Genomic DNA, 18,987 nt, shown 5'->3' on the forward strand with positions numbered 1-18,987 from the left:
AATCTCCGATCTTTCGATTAGTGGACGATCTCATGAGCCACAGCTGCTCCACATCAGCTCTATTGATTTTTGTATATGCCGAAGTAGCGGCCAGAGGACAAACAGTAGCAGCCACAACAGCTACGTTTTGAACAGTCACTGCACTAGTGTTATTGAAATGCATAATAAACACTGAACATTTATTGTGGTGACCTTAGCCTGTCATTAGGGCACCAAAGGATGCTGCTGCACCCCTCTTTTGAACCACTGTATTGTCCAACTCAAGTGAAGTAAGGTCATTTTCATCATTTGCTGAACTCATTGGCTAACAGGACGGTAGTAAAACACAGTCTACTCAACTACTCTGTAATTCAGAAAACAGTCAACATATGCATAATGTATATGTTCAAGATTGAAGATTTAGTTTATTGTCATTAACATGTGTACAACAGAAAGGATAAAGATATATGTATAAAATTCCCTTAATGATAAAAACATAAATCTCAAGAGGAAAACCCCCAGAAAGAACAAATGGCACAGTGCATTAAACTGTTTGTTTCAGTTCGATGATGGCAGCCGGTAAATGTCATGTGACTAGTTGTATTATTTTTCTCTCCATATAACAAACAATATCTAGCAGTTTTGTATGGGTTAGAGCAAACAAATCAAACATTCTTGACTTCAATCATTTGTAAAAACTGGATTTAAAAATGTCATTAGCAGTGCAGACACTCGTTTAACTTTATTTACTTAAAGAATAATTACTGTTTTTTACTTCTAGCATAAAATATGACCATTTACTCACCCAGACAACTTTGGTGTCATTTGGAGTCGTTCGGACGAAATTAGTTCCAGTGGAGCGCTGTGTATATCTGTATAATGAGAGTACACGGGGCACCGAAGCGCAGCCTCTATATAACACATTATCTGCCACGAAACTAGTTCATTTCACCAATATTTAGTTATGATACGTTAGTGCTATTATCCTCCGAGCCCGTGGTGGCATGTTATCAACATCCGGGGTCTGTAGGTTGACCTACTAACCTCTGATATAACGGTACCCCGTGTACTCTCATTATACAGATATACGCAGCGCTCCACTGGAACTAATTTCATCCGAACGACTCCAAATGACACCAAAGTTGTCTGGGTCAGTAAATGATCGTATTTTATGCTAGAAATAAGGTCCAGGTTGTAAAAAACGGTATTTATCCTTTAATTAGAAGGACAGCTGCACATGATCAACAGCTCATTTACATTTTGTCATCATTTTTTCTTTAGCTCACATTACATTTCTGAGCTGAGTAGTTTATCTTTAAACAACTTTTAAAAGTAGTACTTTTTTCCCCAGGTGATCACATGTCCTCTTCAAGCAGTTCTCAGTCCTCCTTCTCTACCTCTTCTTCATCTGATTCCTCCACCACGTCTCCTCTTCACCCCGCCAACACCTCTGGACAGACATCCACCTACACTACCAGTACTACCTCTATGGGCCAGCCAGAAGAGGGCAGTCCTGAGGGAAATCTGGTTCAGCTCCTGGGCTCTCTGCTGGGAGGAGCAGCTGGCCCTGCAGGTCCTGGCTCTGGTTCATCACCCTCCATCACTGTGACTCTGCCAAGGGTGCCCAGCTTCTTCCAGAGCATGTCTGACTTCACACAAGTGAGTTCAATAGAGAAGCAGAACATGGTGGCATTAGGGCTGAGCTATATGATGATTATCGTGTGACCATAGAAAAACATGTTATGCTCTATAGTTTATTTCATTATGCAAATGGAAGGTTTCAGGATCTGAGCAGTAGGTAGCCAGACCTGGCTGGTGCTGAAATATCGAATTTATGAAGTAAACCTCCCGGACACACATTTGAGCTAGGAGTAAATCACCAAGCTGCACAGGTCAGTTCATTTGATCATGTTCTCCCTCAGATAACCGCTCATCATCTCAGAGTCAGATGAGAGTCTGAGATGACCGGCTGGCTTTTCACATGTCCGAAAACATCACAGATGATTTACAAACGGATGTTCCTTTGATAAACTGACCACATGTTGGGAATCTACATTGTTACTTTCTCGCCTGAAAAAATATAAAATCTTACCTTATTGTAAAGGTCACCTGGAAGTAGGCGTGGTTTAATTTAGACTGGGCTGGGTGAAACACCAATAAGCATACTGCCACCTACTGGATACATGTAGAACAGGCACTCCTTTTTTGGCACACTCATCTGCGAGAATTGTGCCAAAAATCACGTGACAAGGATGATGCAACTGAGCTCGCAAATGGGAAGGTTCATATGTAAATCATTGGGTGCAAGTTTGCAGATCAGAAGTTACAAGTGCAAACTCGGAGATGCACTTTCACAAGTTGTGAATTACGCTAGCAAATACACATTTTATAAGTGCAAATTGTGGTCTGCTCTCCGATTTAATGGCACTATAATTCCAGGGTTTCCCATAGCAATTTACAGCTAAGGCGGCCGCCTAAGCAACACACGCCTGCCGCCTTAACTAACGTCTTCAAAAAAATAAATAAATAAATCCAACCAACGTCTGCAGCCGGCCGGAAGCGCTGTGTCCGACTGTCTGACTTCGACCCTGAACACACCTGTAGCTCTCTGTACCTCCCGCTAGCATAACACAGAGAAGCTAACAGTGATATTAAGTTTAAGGAAACAAACACAGAGAAGCTAACAGTGATATTAAGTTTAAGGAAACAAACACAGACCGTTATCTGCATCATCTGACGCAGAACCTGCTCAGAAAAAAACAACGGAGCCCAAAAAACTAATGAAAACAGCGCCATGTTAGTAACAAGTTTCAGGCTAACTGGCTCAGAGTAAATGAACAGCTCCAACTGAACAGGTGATATTAGCGGCGCAATGTGTAAAATGCTGCTGCTGCGCGTTTTATCAGCTGATGTTACAAAAACGTCAATTTTAAGTCACTCAGATGTTTTCTCATTCAACAGTCCTGAAGAGAGAGAGTGAGCTATTCAACAAAAACATGACGCTAATGCTACTGAAGCTGAATATCACTGCTTAACTGTATGATACTATATAACTTGTAATTACTATAAAATATAGTTCAGATAATAAATTAACTATATAAAATAGACTCACTGGCTTAACCTGTGCAATCTAATTTAATCCAATACAGCAGCTCTACCATAAATTCTACATTTATGAAGCCTTTACATTTTTTGACAAGAAGGTGAAAATTCTGTTCATTATTGAGTGATTGTGATGTATTAGGGTGCATTATATTGAATGGTGTTCCTAATATTTTGTCCACTCCATTAACATACATGAGGAGGTACACCACCACCACTTAGTACAACCTCAGTAATAAACAAAGTAGAATTAGCACTTTTTTGACAATGTCAACAAAAACTGAAAATGTATAAATTCCAAAAAAGAGTGTTTCCAATGAAGTTGCAGGTGACTGTAGTTCAGAGAATAAAACTACTAAATAACTAATTACTATATAATATAGTTCAGAGAATACCTTAAATTGAAGGAAAGTGACAGAATACAATATGCGGTAGTAGTAGGCTATCTGAAGTTATTATGATAGGTGCAATGTTTTATTGTCAAGGCTAGTTGCGTTTACCACTTACACATGGCAACATCGCTCATCCCCCAGCCCAAGAGTGTAAATCCAAATGTCAAATGATTGGCTGCAGTGTTCAGTACTCAAAGGGCCTGATTTACTAAAGGTTTGCGCTTGTAAAAACGTGTGCACACTTGACGTCACCCGCAAAAAATATGCAAGCTGATCTAATAACGCAGCACACCGAGGTGTGCGTCTTTCAACTGTGTAAGATAATATGCGCTGTTCATTTAGTACTTTTGCCATAATGAATATGTAATATGAGGTGTTTTTTACCCCAGTGTGCAAAATACAGGGAGGAGAAAATGCAAATATGTTATTTAGCACACACATTGTGATTTACCAAACCTGAAGGTAGTTTTTCTAACTGCGTCTATAAATAATAGGTTTAAAGGGCAAGTATTAACCAGCTGATCACTGTGCACAGATGACTTCTGTTACTATCGAGAGGCGGAGACAGAGGGATAATGACAGAATACACACAGGACAGAGTGTTTCCACCTGTGTTAATATTTTTGGAGTGGAATATTTTTGGTTTTACTAACAGCATCAACTTTGTCACAAATAATCTCCCATATGTGTGTTTTTCTGGTAATATTAGTTTTTGTTATAACTCAATATATTAGTTAACCTCTTCCACTAGAACCTGATCTCATTTCATTTTGCACTTGCAGCTTTCTGCTCATCCAAACTCTCCATTAAGACACAAAACCCTCATTTAAATACTGCTGTCTCCACCCTGTTGCACCTGTTTTCATTTACGCAGTTATTCTTAGTAGATCACCCACAAAGCACACACAAACGAAACACGCAATCTATTGCACTGTGCACGCAATGTAGTACCCTTTATTTGGGATCTTAGTAAGTCAGGCCTAAAATCTCTCAGATGCAGGGAAACTCTTGATCTGTACATGTTTGTTAGCTGAACAGATTTATGAGCATGTTTGAATTTGTTGATTAAATGTGTTTGTTTGTTCCTGTGCAGCCACCTCCAAGCAGCCCTGGTGCCCCAGCTCCCCCCCAGTCCCCCGGCCCTGCCCGACCACATGCCAGCAGTGGGCCAGCTGGAGATTCTCTGAGCCCAGAGCTGTTCACCGGCATTGTGCAGGGAGTGCTGTCCACTATGATGAGCTCCCTCGGGGCACAGCAGGGCAACGAAGAGAGCATTGCCCAGTTCATCCAGAGACTTTCTCAGACCAGCAACCTGTTCACTCCTGGCTCTGGAGATGCAGTGGGTAAGTCTGAAAACAATCAATGATGCTGCTTACGCTGACCTTATAGTAATCACTGTCCAAACACTTTCTTATAATTCATTCTAGATGTTCTTTTCTAGTTGACCCTCATTGTTATTGATGTACTGGTAAACTGGCTCTCATCCTGGCAGGGTTCTTTGGGGACCTTTTGTCCCTGGTGTGTCAGAGCTTCTCTATGGTAGACATGGTGCTGTTGCTTCATGGGAATGCCCAACCTCTAAACCGCATCCAGCCCCAGCTCACTAACTTCTTCACTGAACACTACCTCCAGGGAAGACAGCCCACTGACGCTAACATAGTTGTAAGTACTGTGGAGAATTTGTTCACACTGTGATCTGCTTGATATATTGGTTAACAGAGAGCAGTATACATTTGCCTATATATTCTGCATCTGGGTCAGCAACAATTCAAAAATATGTTAAAAACTACTTTTGAAAGCAGCATCAGGTTTGTATTTTTGTTGGGTTTATGTTATTTGAAATGACATTTGCACCATATTTTATCAAAAGTAATGAAAATGCCAAATGGTGTAATCATAAAAGAGTAATAAATATTCAATATTTTATCCACCTATAGTGTATTTAAGTGTACTTATAGAAAATCTTTTAATGCATTTTGCTAATATAGAGCAGGACATATCCTAAAAACACCCCTTTGTTCTAAATCATTTTTGACAAATTGTGTAAAATGTGTTCAAAACCACAGTGCTGTGTTGCAAAAGTGGATCACATCAGCATGTGTTTCCAGGTATTGGTGAGCACAAATAAAGCCTTTTGTATCTCCAGAGGGAGCTGTGTGAAATCTGAGCCTGAAGATTACAAGTTTGAAAATGACGAACATCTGTGAGTTAGAAACATCTGTAGCCCCTTCATCATCTCTGCTGAAGGCTAGCTGCCCGAGGCTACATTAGTCACTACTAGCATAACACACCTGAATCTTCCACCCAAATGTCAGCAGTTGAGTTGCATTTAAGATGGAGTTCTCTTTTAATTGATGAAATCAAAACGCATTTATGTTAAGTGACGTCAATTTGATCACAAATCACAGATTAGCCTCAGGGAGTTTTATAGTCTGTACAGCAATAAACAGCAACGTCCTCTGTCCTTAGAACATTGATTCCAAAAAGAAAAAGAAAGACACAATACAGCATTGAATAAGATACATACAAGAATGTGATGAAGAGGATGACAGGCAGCTACCATGTGCCACCACAACAGAATCAGACCTGAGTCACTATCAGTAGTTACTACTCACTGCCAATCTCAGCAATGAATACATTCTCTGAACATTGTATTTGGGTTGCTATTTTTCTCTTATCTTTCAAATAAAAGTTAGAGAAACTGTAAAGCTACATTACATTGGTAAGGATGCTTTAGTCCTGTGCACATTGTCTTGTCCAGTATCACATGCTTGTGGAGTGTTGACACATGAGCGAGTGATGAATGCTAGATGCTGTTGTTCACTGTATAGATGTGTTGGTTTAAGACTTGAACACATTGTTGTGTGTGCAGACAGCAGCTGAGGAGCTCATCAACGGTCTGGAGGAGTACATAGCAGAGAGCTTTGTAAGAACAGCCCCTCACCCACAGTACTACAGTGTGTTAGATATGCAGTGATTGACATAACTAAGTTGTGTGTTGTGTCTAGGCCACAGTGACAGTGCAAGAGGGAGTGGACATCGTTCAGACCAATCTTTCATTCCTCAGACAGCAGTTCACACAGATGGCCTCACATATCCTGCGCTGCAATGGTAAGCTCAGTTACACTTTATATCCAGTCCCAAAATAAACTAGTCAACAAACATGGTGATCTTAGAAGTAACAGTATTCATATATGCAGAGCTGAATTATGTTTCAATAAGTTGTTCACAATATGATGTGTTGTTAGAGTTTCTGCAACAGTTTCTCTCCTGATGTGATTGTTGCACCAGCTGGTGACTGTTGTGACATGTGTGTGTATTAGTACAGAGCTGGGCTCAGACTGTAGTATAAAGACTGAAAGAAACCACTACCAACACTTCTAAAGCTCACTAATGAACATGTTTTATCTGTACACCAACAGAAATATAAAATGCTGCTTTTGTGTCATGCTCTCTCTTTTTGAAGTTCAGGTATGGACTGAGAGAGAAATGCGCATTTTGTTCCACTTTTTAACGTCATCAATAAATATTATTTCAGTCTTCATCTCTGATCAGTTGTTGTGAATGTTCCTATTTGACATCAGATCAGTCTACTTTAACCTTCTTACAATCACAATAATAACCTGATTGGCACTGCTCACTATATGTGTATCACTATATTTTTAATTTGCATTCCCGCCAACTGCATGTATGAAAAATAAATGTCTACCAAAACACTTGTAACAGCATGTGAGCTTAAAAGAGTGAAAACAACATAAAACAACACCCATGTCTGACTGACCAAAGGCAACACTTTAACAGATACATGAAGCCAGTGTTTCATGTTTTTCATGGTAACAGTCTCCCAGACTGGGCCAGTGACCAGTACTGGGCCTCGGAACATTTACTACCAGGCTTCAAGGACACTAAATGATGATAATACAAGTTTATAGACTTATCTCAGCTCATTTTGCAGTCATTTGTAGGTCATAAATGGGAAAGGTATTCCGTCACCCATCATCATTACCTTTAAGCAGCAATCAGTCACACATGCAGACTGTGTGAGGACACTGAGAAATACAGAGAGGTCTGTAGTTCTAAATGTAGTCATTAAACACAGACCAAATAAGATTGTAGTGTTTAGTTCCTATGCTCAGTGTGTCTGAAACAAAATAGTTAATACAAAACAATCCATGCTGCAAAAAGGTTGGTAACCCCTGGTGAAGGCATGTACACATTTGTAACCATAGTACTTCTGTGTTTTTCACTTTGATATGAAGATGAGATCTGAGTCAGTAGTCAGTTTTGCAAAAAATAGACATCCTGTCTCAAAATTATGCTGAAAAACTAGTCCATGCATTTGTTACTTCTAGGCTGGACTACTGTAATTCATTATTATCAGGCTGTCCTAACAAGTCTCTAAAGACTCTCCAGCTGGTCCAGAATGCAGCTGCTCGTGTTCTGACAAAAACTAGAAAGAGATCATATTACTCCCATCTTGGCTTCACTGCATTGGCTTCCCGTAAAATTCAGAATAGAACTCAAAATCCTTCTCCTCACCTTCAAAGCTCTCAATGATCAGGGTCCATCATATCTTAAAGAGCTTATAGTACCTTATGTACCTACTAGAACACTGCACTCCCAGCATGCAGGTCTACTTGTGGTTCCTAGTATCTCTAAAAGTAGAATGGGAGGCAGAGCCTTCAGCTATCAGCCTCCTCTCCTGTGGAACCATCTTCCAGATTTGGTCATTTAAGAGTAGGCTTAAAACTTTCCCTTTTTGATAAAGCTTATAGTTAGGGCTCTTAGAGCTCTTAGCTTATGCTGCTATAGGCTTAGACTGCCGGGGGACTCCCATGATGCACTGAGCTCCTCTCTCCTCCTCTTTCTCTCTCTCTATCCATCCATCTATATCCATTAACATTCATGTACTATTAATTGCATTCAATAACCTAAACTTCTTCCCCGGAGTTGTTTGTGCTTTCTGGTCTTACAGGTAATCTGGGCCTGTAGACGTCCGGATGACGGATTCCAGTCCCGGACCTTCTAGCTTCATTGTTGATTTTCATTGTGCTTCTCTCCTCAATCCTTTCTTTCTCTCCTCTCAACCCCAACCGGTCGAGGCAGATGGCCGCCCACTCTGAGTCTGGTTCTGTCTGACGTTTCTTCCTGTTAAAAGGGAGTTTCTTCTTGCCACTGTTGCTCATGTGGGAATGTTGGGTCTCAAGTTAAAACCTGAAGAGTTTGGTTTAGAACCTGCTCTATGTGTAAAGTGCCTTGAGATAACTCTGTTGTGATTTGACGCTATACTCATAAAGATTGATTGATTGATTGATTGATTGATTGATTTTGTGTCTTGTGTTTTTCTTGTTTCAGATCATACATTTGGTCCCCGTCTGCTGTTACTGTGCACTCAGGGCCTTTTTGAGTGTCTGGCTCTCAACCTGTACTGTCTCAGAGGAGAGCAGAGAGCTCTGACTGCTGTCATCAACCACCGCATTGTTAGTATACTTTCCCTCGTCTAGAAAAGTGCTATATAAGTACAGTCCATTATATAAGTACAGTCCATTTACCTGCTATCTTTTATAACCAGGGTCATGTTGTACTCATGTAGTGACTGTAGTGTAGTGTAGTGTTTTTGAACCGTTATGAACATTTGATCATATGAAATGTCCAGACACAATATAAACCCCTGTACAGCTGTATGTTAAGGCATGTTTCTTTGCGTGTGTGTGCGTGTGTGTGCGTGTGTGTGTGTGTGTGTGTGTGTGTGCGTGTGCGTGTGCGTGTGTGTGTGTGTGTGTGTGTGTGTGTGTGTGTGTGTGTGTGTGTGTGTGCATGAGTGCAGAGGAGGATGTCTGCAGAAATCAATCCCAGTCTGGTTAACTGGTTGACCAGTATGATGTTTATGAGGCTGCGTGTCATACTGGAACACAACCCAGTCACTGAGGACCAAATCCAGCACTATGTCATCTATGCACAGGTAAGAAGCACTAATGTCAGTAAGCAGGCCTGGCAACATGTGCTGGAGCTGGAGACAGAAAGGGAAAGTTCATGTTCAATCAGTGAATTGCATCTCTGTGCTAAACTAGTTTGTTATTGGCATAAATACATGATATTTTAACAACAAACTTTGAATATTTAGGCCGTTTTTCAGTGAAGAGTATACATTAATGTTGCAGTGATGCTGTTTCAGGCTGAGTTGAACCCGCGGACGGAGGCTAACATTGAACAGTCATCAGAGAGTCAGAGTGTGGAGGTGAGTTTTTTCATGTTAACATACAATGGTCAAACCTCAGTACATCTCAGAGCAACAATGTGTTAAAGGAGGGATATTTGCACATTTTCATATGTAATCAATGTATGGATCATTTCAGTAAACCAATTAATTATACAAGTTTATTGGTTCAATTGAGTGATATTGATAAATTGACAGATTTAGCATTTGCTTTACATGAACACTCAGATGTTGTGTATCTGTGCTTACATCAATCAATCAATCAATCAATCTTTATTTGTGTAGCGCCAAATCACAACAAAGTTATCTCAAGGCACTTTACACATAGAGCAGGTTCTAAACTGAACTCTTCAGGTTTTAACTTTAAAGAGACCCAACATTCCCACATGAGCAACAGTGGCGAGAAAAAACTCCCTTTTAACAGGAAGAAACCTCAGGCAGAACCAGACTCAGATGTCCATCACACAGATGATGAGAGATTAAGCTCAGAGATGGAACAGAAAACACTGGTTGAATACCTCAATAGTCTTAGTATGAGAAACTCAAATTCCTCATTTACAGTAGTAGAGATCTTTAATTTATGGTATGTATCAGTGATGGATGATTTTAGGTTTCAGATTTTGTAATTATAGAATAACTACTTAGAAGGAAGGGTTAAACGATAAGACTGGCAGTTTTCTATAGTGTGCTTGCTGTCAGCAAATAACTGTAATCCTCAATGTCACCCAGTGCAGCGGCGTGGCTCACTGACATGTTTTTAATATTTGTTTGACAATAACAGAGGTATATAGCACAGAGGGATAAAATAGATCAAGCCTTGGAGGCACACACAACATTTGAAATAAAACAGCTTGTTGCTAGTTTGGCTCTGCACATGAGATTTGTTGACAATAAAAAAAGGAAAATAGCCAGCAACATCCTTTAAAACTAATAATGACAGCTCCTTTTGCTCATAAGGATGAGACCTAATTATATGTTAGTCCTGTCAGTTCATTTACAAACCAATGTTCTGGTTTCCTCTGCAGTACAAATGTAAATGAGTAACTCTGTCTTTCAGATGGATGAGAGTTTATCTCCTGCTGCAGCCACCACAGCAGAGGAGGCCATGGCATCATCAGGTGACAGTGGAGAGAGGGGAGAGAGGGGAGCATCTCCTAGAGAGACCACACCCTCATCAGGGGACACTCAGCGTCCTGCTAGGGCCCCAACAGGACGTGAAGAAGTGGCCCCTGAGGTGGAGCCATGGGCAACAGCTGTTCCGCCTGTAATGAATCTTTTGGGGGTTTTTTTGTTTTTTTTTTAGGGTTAGATTTCAAGTGTAGCTCATAGTGTTCCCTCTCGGTTTCACCAAAGTCTTTACAGCACTAACTTGTCAATCTCGGACTGAGATTTAATGATCTGCATAATTTCCGCCCCTTAAATGTCCATGACAGGTGATCTGTTCCACTGCAGTTGGGAACAAGTTTCACTCACAAAAGAGTTCCCAGGGACTAAAAAGAAGAATTTCACACTGAGTTCCATGCGCTGCTGTCAGATATCAGTGGATAAAACAATAACAAATGTATCAGTTAGGAAATATGAATCACCATTTAAACTCCAAATACATTCAGAGTTCAGTTTGTTGGATTATGACTGATATAATGTTTTATGTCAGGAATGGGTTCCCATCATCAGGCATGATATGCTGTCTCAGAGGAAGATCAAAGCCCAGCCGCAACTGTCTGATGCCTACCTGCATGGGATGCCTGCTAAAAGGAGGAAGGTGAGCAGTGTAGTTTAAATGTTTAGTTAACACAAGAGAGGGGGAGGCTACCAGCCTTCCTCTGAGCTCCTGTCCTCAGAGTCTGTGTTATCTGTTAATCTGCTAAATATTTCCTCGATTCATTGTATGGTCTCTAACCTAACCCTTTTTTTTGTCTACCAATGAATAGTTGCAGCTGTGAAAAATGGACTATTGGATTGATTGCTTACTTCAGTTTTTTTTTTTTTTTTTTAATGGAACAGAGTTGATAGAAGGAGGAGCAATGCTAGCAGTTTCCCCTCTTTGCAAAACTAGGCTGAACAGAAGCTAGACCTCTGTCTGTAATGGATGCACAGAGATTAAGCTAATATCTATCTGAAACTTGTTCAGTAAGAAAGCAGATATGTGGACAATCTGAAATGTTTCCCTATAAAGCCCTAAAAACTTCAACTAGTATATCCTCTATGGCTAATAAATAAGCAAAGATCACATTTAAAGTAGGGCTGTCAAACGATTAATTTTTTAAATCGTGATTAATCGCAGCATTTCCATAGTTAATTGCGATTAATCTCATTTTGAATTGCATGTTTAACCCTTGAACAGGCAGCGTGCATCAGGAGATACAGACTCTTTAACATCCTGTTGAAAGTTGTGGTAGGTCTATACTCAACTCAACTCAACTTTATTAATATAGCACTTTAAAACAACCACAGCTGAAACAAAGTGCTGCACATAAATACATAAAAACAACACAGGAAACGTAAAACAATTAACAGGAAATAAATACTAAGATAATTGTTTATTGTTTTTAAAATAAATTAAAAACAATAAAACAATAATTAAAACAAACAAACCATAAAACACTAAAACAGGAGCAGAGTCTCATGCTGGGTTGAAAGCCAAGGAATGAAAATGGGTTTTAAGACGAGTTTTAAAAATGGACACTACTACACTTTGATAGAATTTATAAAAATCATTATTATCATATCATTATCACCATTTTATACCTTAATAAGGGCAACGCATCCTGGTGGAGATACAACTCATAAAATCCAAAATATTGTAACGAACTGGGCATGTTACTGTTTTGTGTTATAAAATTTGATAGTTTAAGCCAGTTTCTGTTCTGTTCAGTTAAAGTGCTGTTTTTCCCGAGTGTCTGTGAACGCGTCTTGAGAGTGAGACTTGCAGCTAGCGTGCAGAGGCCTGTACTACGAAGCTGGATTTTCTCTTATCGAGGTAACTTCAGGGTTAACCCTGGGTCCTACGATGCTGGTTCACTTCTTACCGGGGTAAATCACCATGGTAACTTATGCTGAACGGCTAACCTGCTCCGGAGCAGGTTATGTTCTGGATAAGAGATCAATGAGTACAAAAGCACCACCTCCTGACCAATCAGTTCTCTTAGAAAATGACCTGCCCATTCTTAAAAGATCCTGTCAACATTGGCCAAAATATATATTAAAAAAATAATCTTTGAGGCACATGAGGGATATTAGTCTGTTATACAGTTGGTTTGACATCATTCACTCAAATGGTTGAAGCATAATATGTTTGTATTTTGAATGTTGAATATTAAACTAACTTAATGTCTCTTATGAAAGGAAGGGCACTGAGGAAGCGCTCTGCCCCAAACGTCTGTGCCATAATAAAGTGGCATTGTGTGATCAGAGTGTCCGTTTATATTGTCTGATAATTAATATTGTATGATCTCGTGAATTTACACATTAACAGAGTCGGCTATTTTCTGCCAGCATTGCTTCCTGGCTTTTGCTGCATCATCAGTGTTGCTTTTGGCCTGGATGATGTGTTTGAATTCTTCATATTTTTGAATAATAATTGTCTGCTCCTCCATGGTAAAGTAGGCTGCTCTGCAGAGTTTCTCCATGTTTGTGATTGGTCAGACGCTGCAAACACCTCCCCTTTATGTGAACGCGCAGAGATCCAGATTGGAAAACCCTGGGTTCAATTACCGAGTTGATATCCAGCTTCGTAGTACCGCTTATCATGATTGCGAATGTCTGGGTAAATCAACCCAGGTAACAGAGAGATATCCTGGGTATGTTAATCCAGCTTCGTAGTACAGGCCTCTGATGTGTTGTTGTTGTTGTTAGCCTCTGAGAAGAAGACGGCAGCACGTGTGTGGCTAAGGAGCTACTACATTAGGTTTTGTTGTTTTGGCGTTGGCTACAGCCCACAGTAGGCTGTGTAATAAAAAGGAATAAAGAGCCAGCTAAACCGGCTAACGTCTCGGTGTTTATTAAGGGACGTTACAATATATTAAAAATATGAGTGGAAATATTTTACTTACATCTCATTTTCCATCCCTGCCTATTGAAGGGTTACTTTAAATCCTGTTATTTTACATTTCAAGGCAGTTTTAAGCCCATAATGTAAAGCATTTCTTACCAGTGTCTTAACTGGGAATCGATCACGGCTCTGCTGCGACTCCCACACTCCAAAATGCTTGGCTGCACCTGGGTGTTTACCATGGAGGTGCTAACTCAAACTCAACGTACTCTGGTGTAGTTAAACTCCGTTTGACACAGGTTGCATTTTACTTTTGACTTGTCAACTGAACCGTCTGGAAGTGTTTTAAAGTTAAACAAGCCGTTCAAAAGTCCAGTAGCTCTCTTACTTTCCATCAGCGCGGTAGGTTTACTGCAGGAGGCCACTTCAAAGCATAGCGCTACAGCTAGAGGAGCCGTCTACGGGTGAGTAGAAGGGACAAAAAGGCTTGCAACATTAAAATTTTTGCGATTAAAACAAATTTACGCGTTATGGATTGCATTAATCTAATCGTGATTAACGCGTTAACGCTGACAGCCCTAATTTAAAGTTATTTTTTATAAGTTGTATAAGTCACAAACTCAGCTGATCAGCTTCACTAGGACTGTGTGGGTGTATTTTGACCCGATTTGATTGGCATCAGAAACAACTCACTAGTTTTCATCAGCTTTTGATTCAAATGTTGCTAAATCCCAGTTGGTGTTGGTGTGACATTACATTCCTGAGTATAACATACACTGAGTATAACATTTCCAAAAACACAAATCTCTCCTGATGTAACTACAACTTTTGACTGTGACAGTATGTTTGTATTTGTTGTTCAGACAACACAGTGTGAAGGACCACACCTTTCCCTGTCAGAGGCTGTGAGTCGAGCTGCACGCTCTGCAGGAGTCCTGCCAGTCACTGCTCTACACAGCCTGCAGGGGGAGCTGGAGGGACCAGACCTGCAGGAAGCATATGCTAAACAGGTAGAGCATTTGACCTTCTTTATACATTACTTACAAGGTGAGGAATGATTCATCTGTAAGTTATGCTGATAACAGTGCACAGTTACTTTGAACTAAAGGCAGCAGAGTAGAGGGTGGAAACAAGAAACACATGAAAACACTGAAAACAGGAGACAATTCAATCATTTTAATGACTCAAATGATTCATATCATTTTTTTATAGCTTCATTACAATGAAATGGGATGTTTTAAATGTTAAATAGAATTTAGTAGTCATAAGGGGTTCTAAGCTTGTGACCGGCACCTCGGCCCTGAAATTAATAGAATTTACTAGCTAGTAACTAGTTTTAATATAGAGGTAATTGTGTTAGTTTTCTCTCTCTCCTTCTGCCAGGTTAAGAGTGACATCAAACAGCGTGTGAAAGAAGATCCAGACTACAACTCCCAGCGATTCCCCAACACACACGAAGCTTTCTCAATAGAAGACTCCTAATCCTCACATAGGAGTAGGGTCCAGAAGGGGATTTGCACACATTACATGCAACAGCATGGAACCATGTAACATGTAGTGTGGTAACATCCCATTCCAAATATGATCTGAAAGGAGTACACTGAATCATTCTTCCTCTGACATCACCTGGTGTAATGTGGGAACAATGGAAAAACCCTTCATGGCTCATGGTTGCAAGATTGTGAGCTACTTGAGTTTTCTCATGCTTTAACGTTCCCTCTATTTTTTGAGAACCTAAGATTGAGTCAGTCAGTGAGGCACTGAATATGAGAGAGATGATCTGACACCAGTAGGTCATTAGAGAAGAGGGAAAATAAAGAACTGGATTAATAATCAATATTGTAAGAATGATGTCAATTCCATTTGTATTCAGAAGTCGTACATTTAAACTGGAACACCCCTAAAGTCAAATTTCTGACTCGGAAAGTCCCCACCAGCCCCGACCTCAAAATCCCGGATTGCTGCCCTGCGTATCACAAGGGTGAAAGTTGTAGTAATATTCTGTTTATTAGCACTTCTGTCTTATTTGTGTCTCACTAAATCAGTCACACAGCACTGTCCAACTTCTATCTGTGGACATGTTGCTACACTGTTTGCACAAAATATAGCGTAATGCATTTTTATCAAATGGTATTGCTATTAATGGCTAACAATAGCTAACCTGGCTAGAACTGGTTTTCTGACATCCTGACACATGAGACTCGGGGGTGACATCATTCCTAGTTCCAACTTTTAACTTCCAAGTTAAATGGAAAGCTGCTTATATGCAGAATTAGACTGTCCTGTAGTCTAAATTATGATAATGACACAATCTTTTGAGAAAAAAGCTCAAAATACCAGAGAATTGTCCAGCTTTGATATTTGAAAATGAAGTTTTAATATAAGAAAAAAGTAACGAGAGTAGTGATGTTATAAAAAGGCCATATCATAATGTTACGAAGAAATAATTCATGAGAATTAAAAATTGTCATATTGTTGCAAACAAAATGTTGCAACACATCATGTAGCAAAAAATGTCAGAACCTTATGAAAATAGTCAATGTTATGAATAAATATGTGTAAAATTATGAAACTCAAAATGTTACAAGAAAGTTAAAGTAAATAATACTGTAAATAATACTGTAGATAAAGCTGTAAGTTTACAAGCAAATTTGTACTACATCAAGAATAAAGTCATAATATGAGAAAAAATCTGTTTGTGTGACAGTGACAGCAACATGGACAGCCAGAAAAGTTAAAAAATACACATGAAATGTAATCTACCTAATTTATATTCTCATGACTTTTTCTCATTAAGATGAATTTATTATTGCAACAAGACAACATTTTTCTTCAAATATTGTGACTATCCCCAAAAGCTGATATTTTCCCATTAGTGGTCCTGATACTTATTGAGTTATATCATAATGCTGCAAATTTAGTTGCATTCTGTGTCCAGCTAAACCGTAAATGAGAGCAAATTGTACATAGTAAATTAACAGTGAGTGTCATAAAAGGCTCTTATGGTGTCAATCCAGTGACTAGTGTTATCACCATAAATCAAGGATGATTAGTTCATGTTTGCATTTTAGGGCATTATCTAGCTCACACTGATGTGGTCTTTAATTACAGTATAGTTTATATATTTAGTATAAAACTCTGTTACTGCCTGGATGAGGCCGTGCTAATGGTAGAAGTGTGTGATGTTTGTTGGTGAGCACAGCTGCAGTTAGAGGTCTGAATGGTCAGTCTATGAGCATTACTGAAATAAATCAACTTCTAAATTGTTTCTGAGTTCCTTTATTTTTCAAAAAAATCTTAACATGAAAGTTATTTCATATGTTAGCAGTAATATAGCAAGCCAAAATATTCTAGTGTGAAGACAGATCGGGACTGAGCTTCACAAAATGAATAATTTACGTCAATATTAGTTTTCTTTATGTTGTGTGTTCTGGCTCAGCTCCTAATGAGAATTTGACAAACAATGCCCTGCAAATTCAAACCACTTGCTAAATTACTAATTTCACTGATAATAATGGTTCAGATTAAACAATCATAGATTTCTACAGAGAAGAACCGAAGATAGTTAGTGAACCCTGAGGGAAAAACAATATTATTGACAGAACTATCACATTAAACCTGTTAAAATAAAAACCATTTGAACCTGTAGCATAAGTGTTTGTCCCATCTCTGACAGACGGGCATACAAGATCATTAAAGTTGTATAACATAATTTTTAGGGGAAAAAATCCAATAATTATTAATTGATCTTTTTTTTTAGGGTTGCTGAGATCAAATTTAGGGGTGCTAAATATATATATATATACACATACACACATATATATATATATATATATATATATATATATATATATATATATATATATATATACACAGACACACTCACACACACTCTCACTGTCTGTGTCTGTCTGTGTTAACATTTAGACTGAGTAACTGAAATTAACTCCAGTGAAACCTGTAGATATGTTTGCAGGTCATGCTCTTGTAATTCGTGTTTGATCTAGACTTTGACAGCAATGTCACTGAAATAGCTGACAGACTGCACAGATATCTAAAAACATAATAATACAGTCAATAAACTTGAACTAGAAACAGAAAACTGAGGCACCTTTTCCTCATCAGGTAGCATGAGTCATTAGTGGTTTTCTCCACTGGGTGGCACATTAAGACCAGAAATGAATCAGGATGACTGCATAGCACAAATGAGCCAGCTGCGCGCACACACACACAGTCGTTGCCATGGTAGTTCATGACTGGACAGCATGAGGACAGAGCATGCACAGACAGTATGGAGATTTGAATGGGAGAGGAACAAGGTGCACATGTGGGTCCGCAGATCAAGAATTTAAACTTCTTGATCAGACCAAATTACACACATCTATAGATGAGACTTGTGGCTACATTTTGACGTTTGAATGGAGTCTGTAGCTGAAAGTATGCAGGAATAATGTATGTATTTTGAAATGCCTGAAAAATTGTCAAAAATCATATATTTAAAGGCAAAATGTGCACTTCCTGTTGGATTTAGGTCAGGGGTGTCAGTGTGTGATTTGTAGGTCTTGATAAGACAAATAATTAAGTTTTGGTTTGATCTTTATGACATTCCTATCAGGAGTAGTGGCCGTTTTAGTGTTTCTAGGTGGCGCTAGAGAGCACATTTTGGCCCTTTTGGGGTCAATTTTTCCATTTGATCAAATTAACGGGCAGTCCTGATATGCTTGGTGAATTTGGTCTGTCCTGGAGCATGTTTAGGTGGGCAAATTTAGGGTCAAAGTGGCATTAGACTCTCCTCCCATTCATTGTCTATGGGAGCGTTTTGGCGAGGGTTTTTGGGCCCCTTTGAGGGCTTCTAAAATCCAAACCGGACGAGTAATGAAAAAGTTGTTTGGTGAAATTTGGTGAGTTTTTGAGCAGGTTTAGGGGGTAAAAGTAAGGCTCAAAGAGGCGGTAGAATAATAAACAACACAAAAACAATAGGGTCTTTGCTTCCAGGCAAGGGCAGGACTCCTCTGGAGTCTTTGCCCTCTTGCCTTTCGGCTCGGTCCCTAACAAGACAGACAAATCACAAGCAACAATCAAGTCTGGCTGAATTGAAACCACTAAGAAAAGAATTTAAGACTGTGATTCAGTATTGTGCAAATTTAGCAGGGTTATCGCTTGGACAAAGGAGTTTCTGGTCCTGTTACATTTGTAAAATGGAACTCTAAATCTCCGGCCAGAGGGGAGAATCTCAAAGTTGCAGTGGAGGGGGTGGCTTACACAGTCTAGGATAGACCTAACTTTATTGAGGACCTGCTTCTCAA

At 39.4% G+C, this 18,987-nt stretch overlaps 1 protein-coding gene across 1 annotated transcript in view; it reads left to right on the plus strand.

Moving 5' to 3' along the window:
- The window catches only part of bag6l (BCL2 associated athanogene 6, like), a 39,047-nt gene extending 22,167 nt beyond the window's left edge, over nucleotides 1-16,880 (plus strand). Inside the window, exons 14-25 of the mRNA XM_053335007.1 lie at nucleotides 1,331-1,638; nucleotides 4,567-4,816; nucleotides 4,966-5,135; nucleotides 6,346-6,399; nucleotides 6,482-6,584; nucleotides 8,829-8,953; nucleotides 9,301-9,435; nucleotides 9,649-9,711; nucleotides 10,748-10,954; nucleotides 11,345-11,452; nucleotides 14,545-14,691; nucleotides 15,065-16,880. Of these exons, the coding sequence (XP_053190982.1) occupies nucleotides 1,331-1,638; nucleotides 4,567-4,816; nucleotides 4,966-5,135; nucleotides 6,346-6,399; nucleotides 6,482-6,584; nucleotides 8,829-8,953; nucleotides 9,301-9,435; nucleotides 9,649-9,711; nucleotides 10,748-10,954; nucleotides 11,345-11,452; nucleotides 14,545-14,691; nucleotides 15,065-15,163 (1,769 nt within the window). The 3' untranslated portion in view covers nucleotides 15,164-16,880. The remainder of the gene's footprint in view (nucleotides 1-1,330; nucleotides 1,639-4,566; nucleotides 4,817-4,965; nucleotides 5,136-6,345; nucleotides 6,400-6,481; nucleotides 6,585-8,828; nucleotides 8,954-9,300; nucleotides 9,436-9,648; nucleotides 9,712-10,747; nucleotides 10,955-11,344; nucleotides 11,453-14,544; nucleotides 14,692-15,064) is intronic.
- Nucleotides 16,881-18,987: the final 2,107 nt, after the last annotated feature.

This window comes from Scomber japonicus, chromosome 15 (genome assembly GCF_027409825.1).
Source record: "Scomber japonicus isolate fScoJap1 chromosome 15, fScoJap1.pri, whole genome shotgun sequence".
NCBI classification, from domain to species: Eukaryota; Metazoa; Chordata; class Actinopteri; order Scombriformes; family Scombridae; genus Scomber; species Scomber japonicus.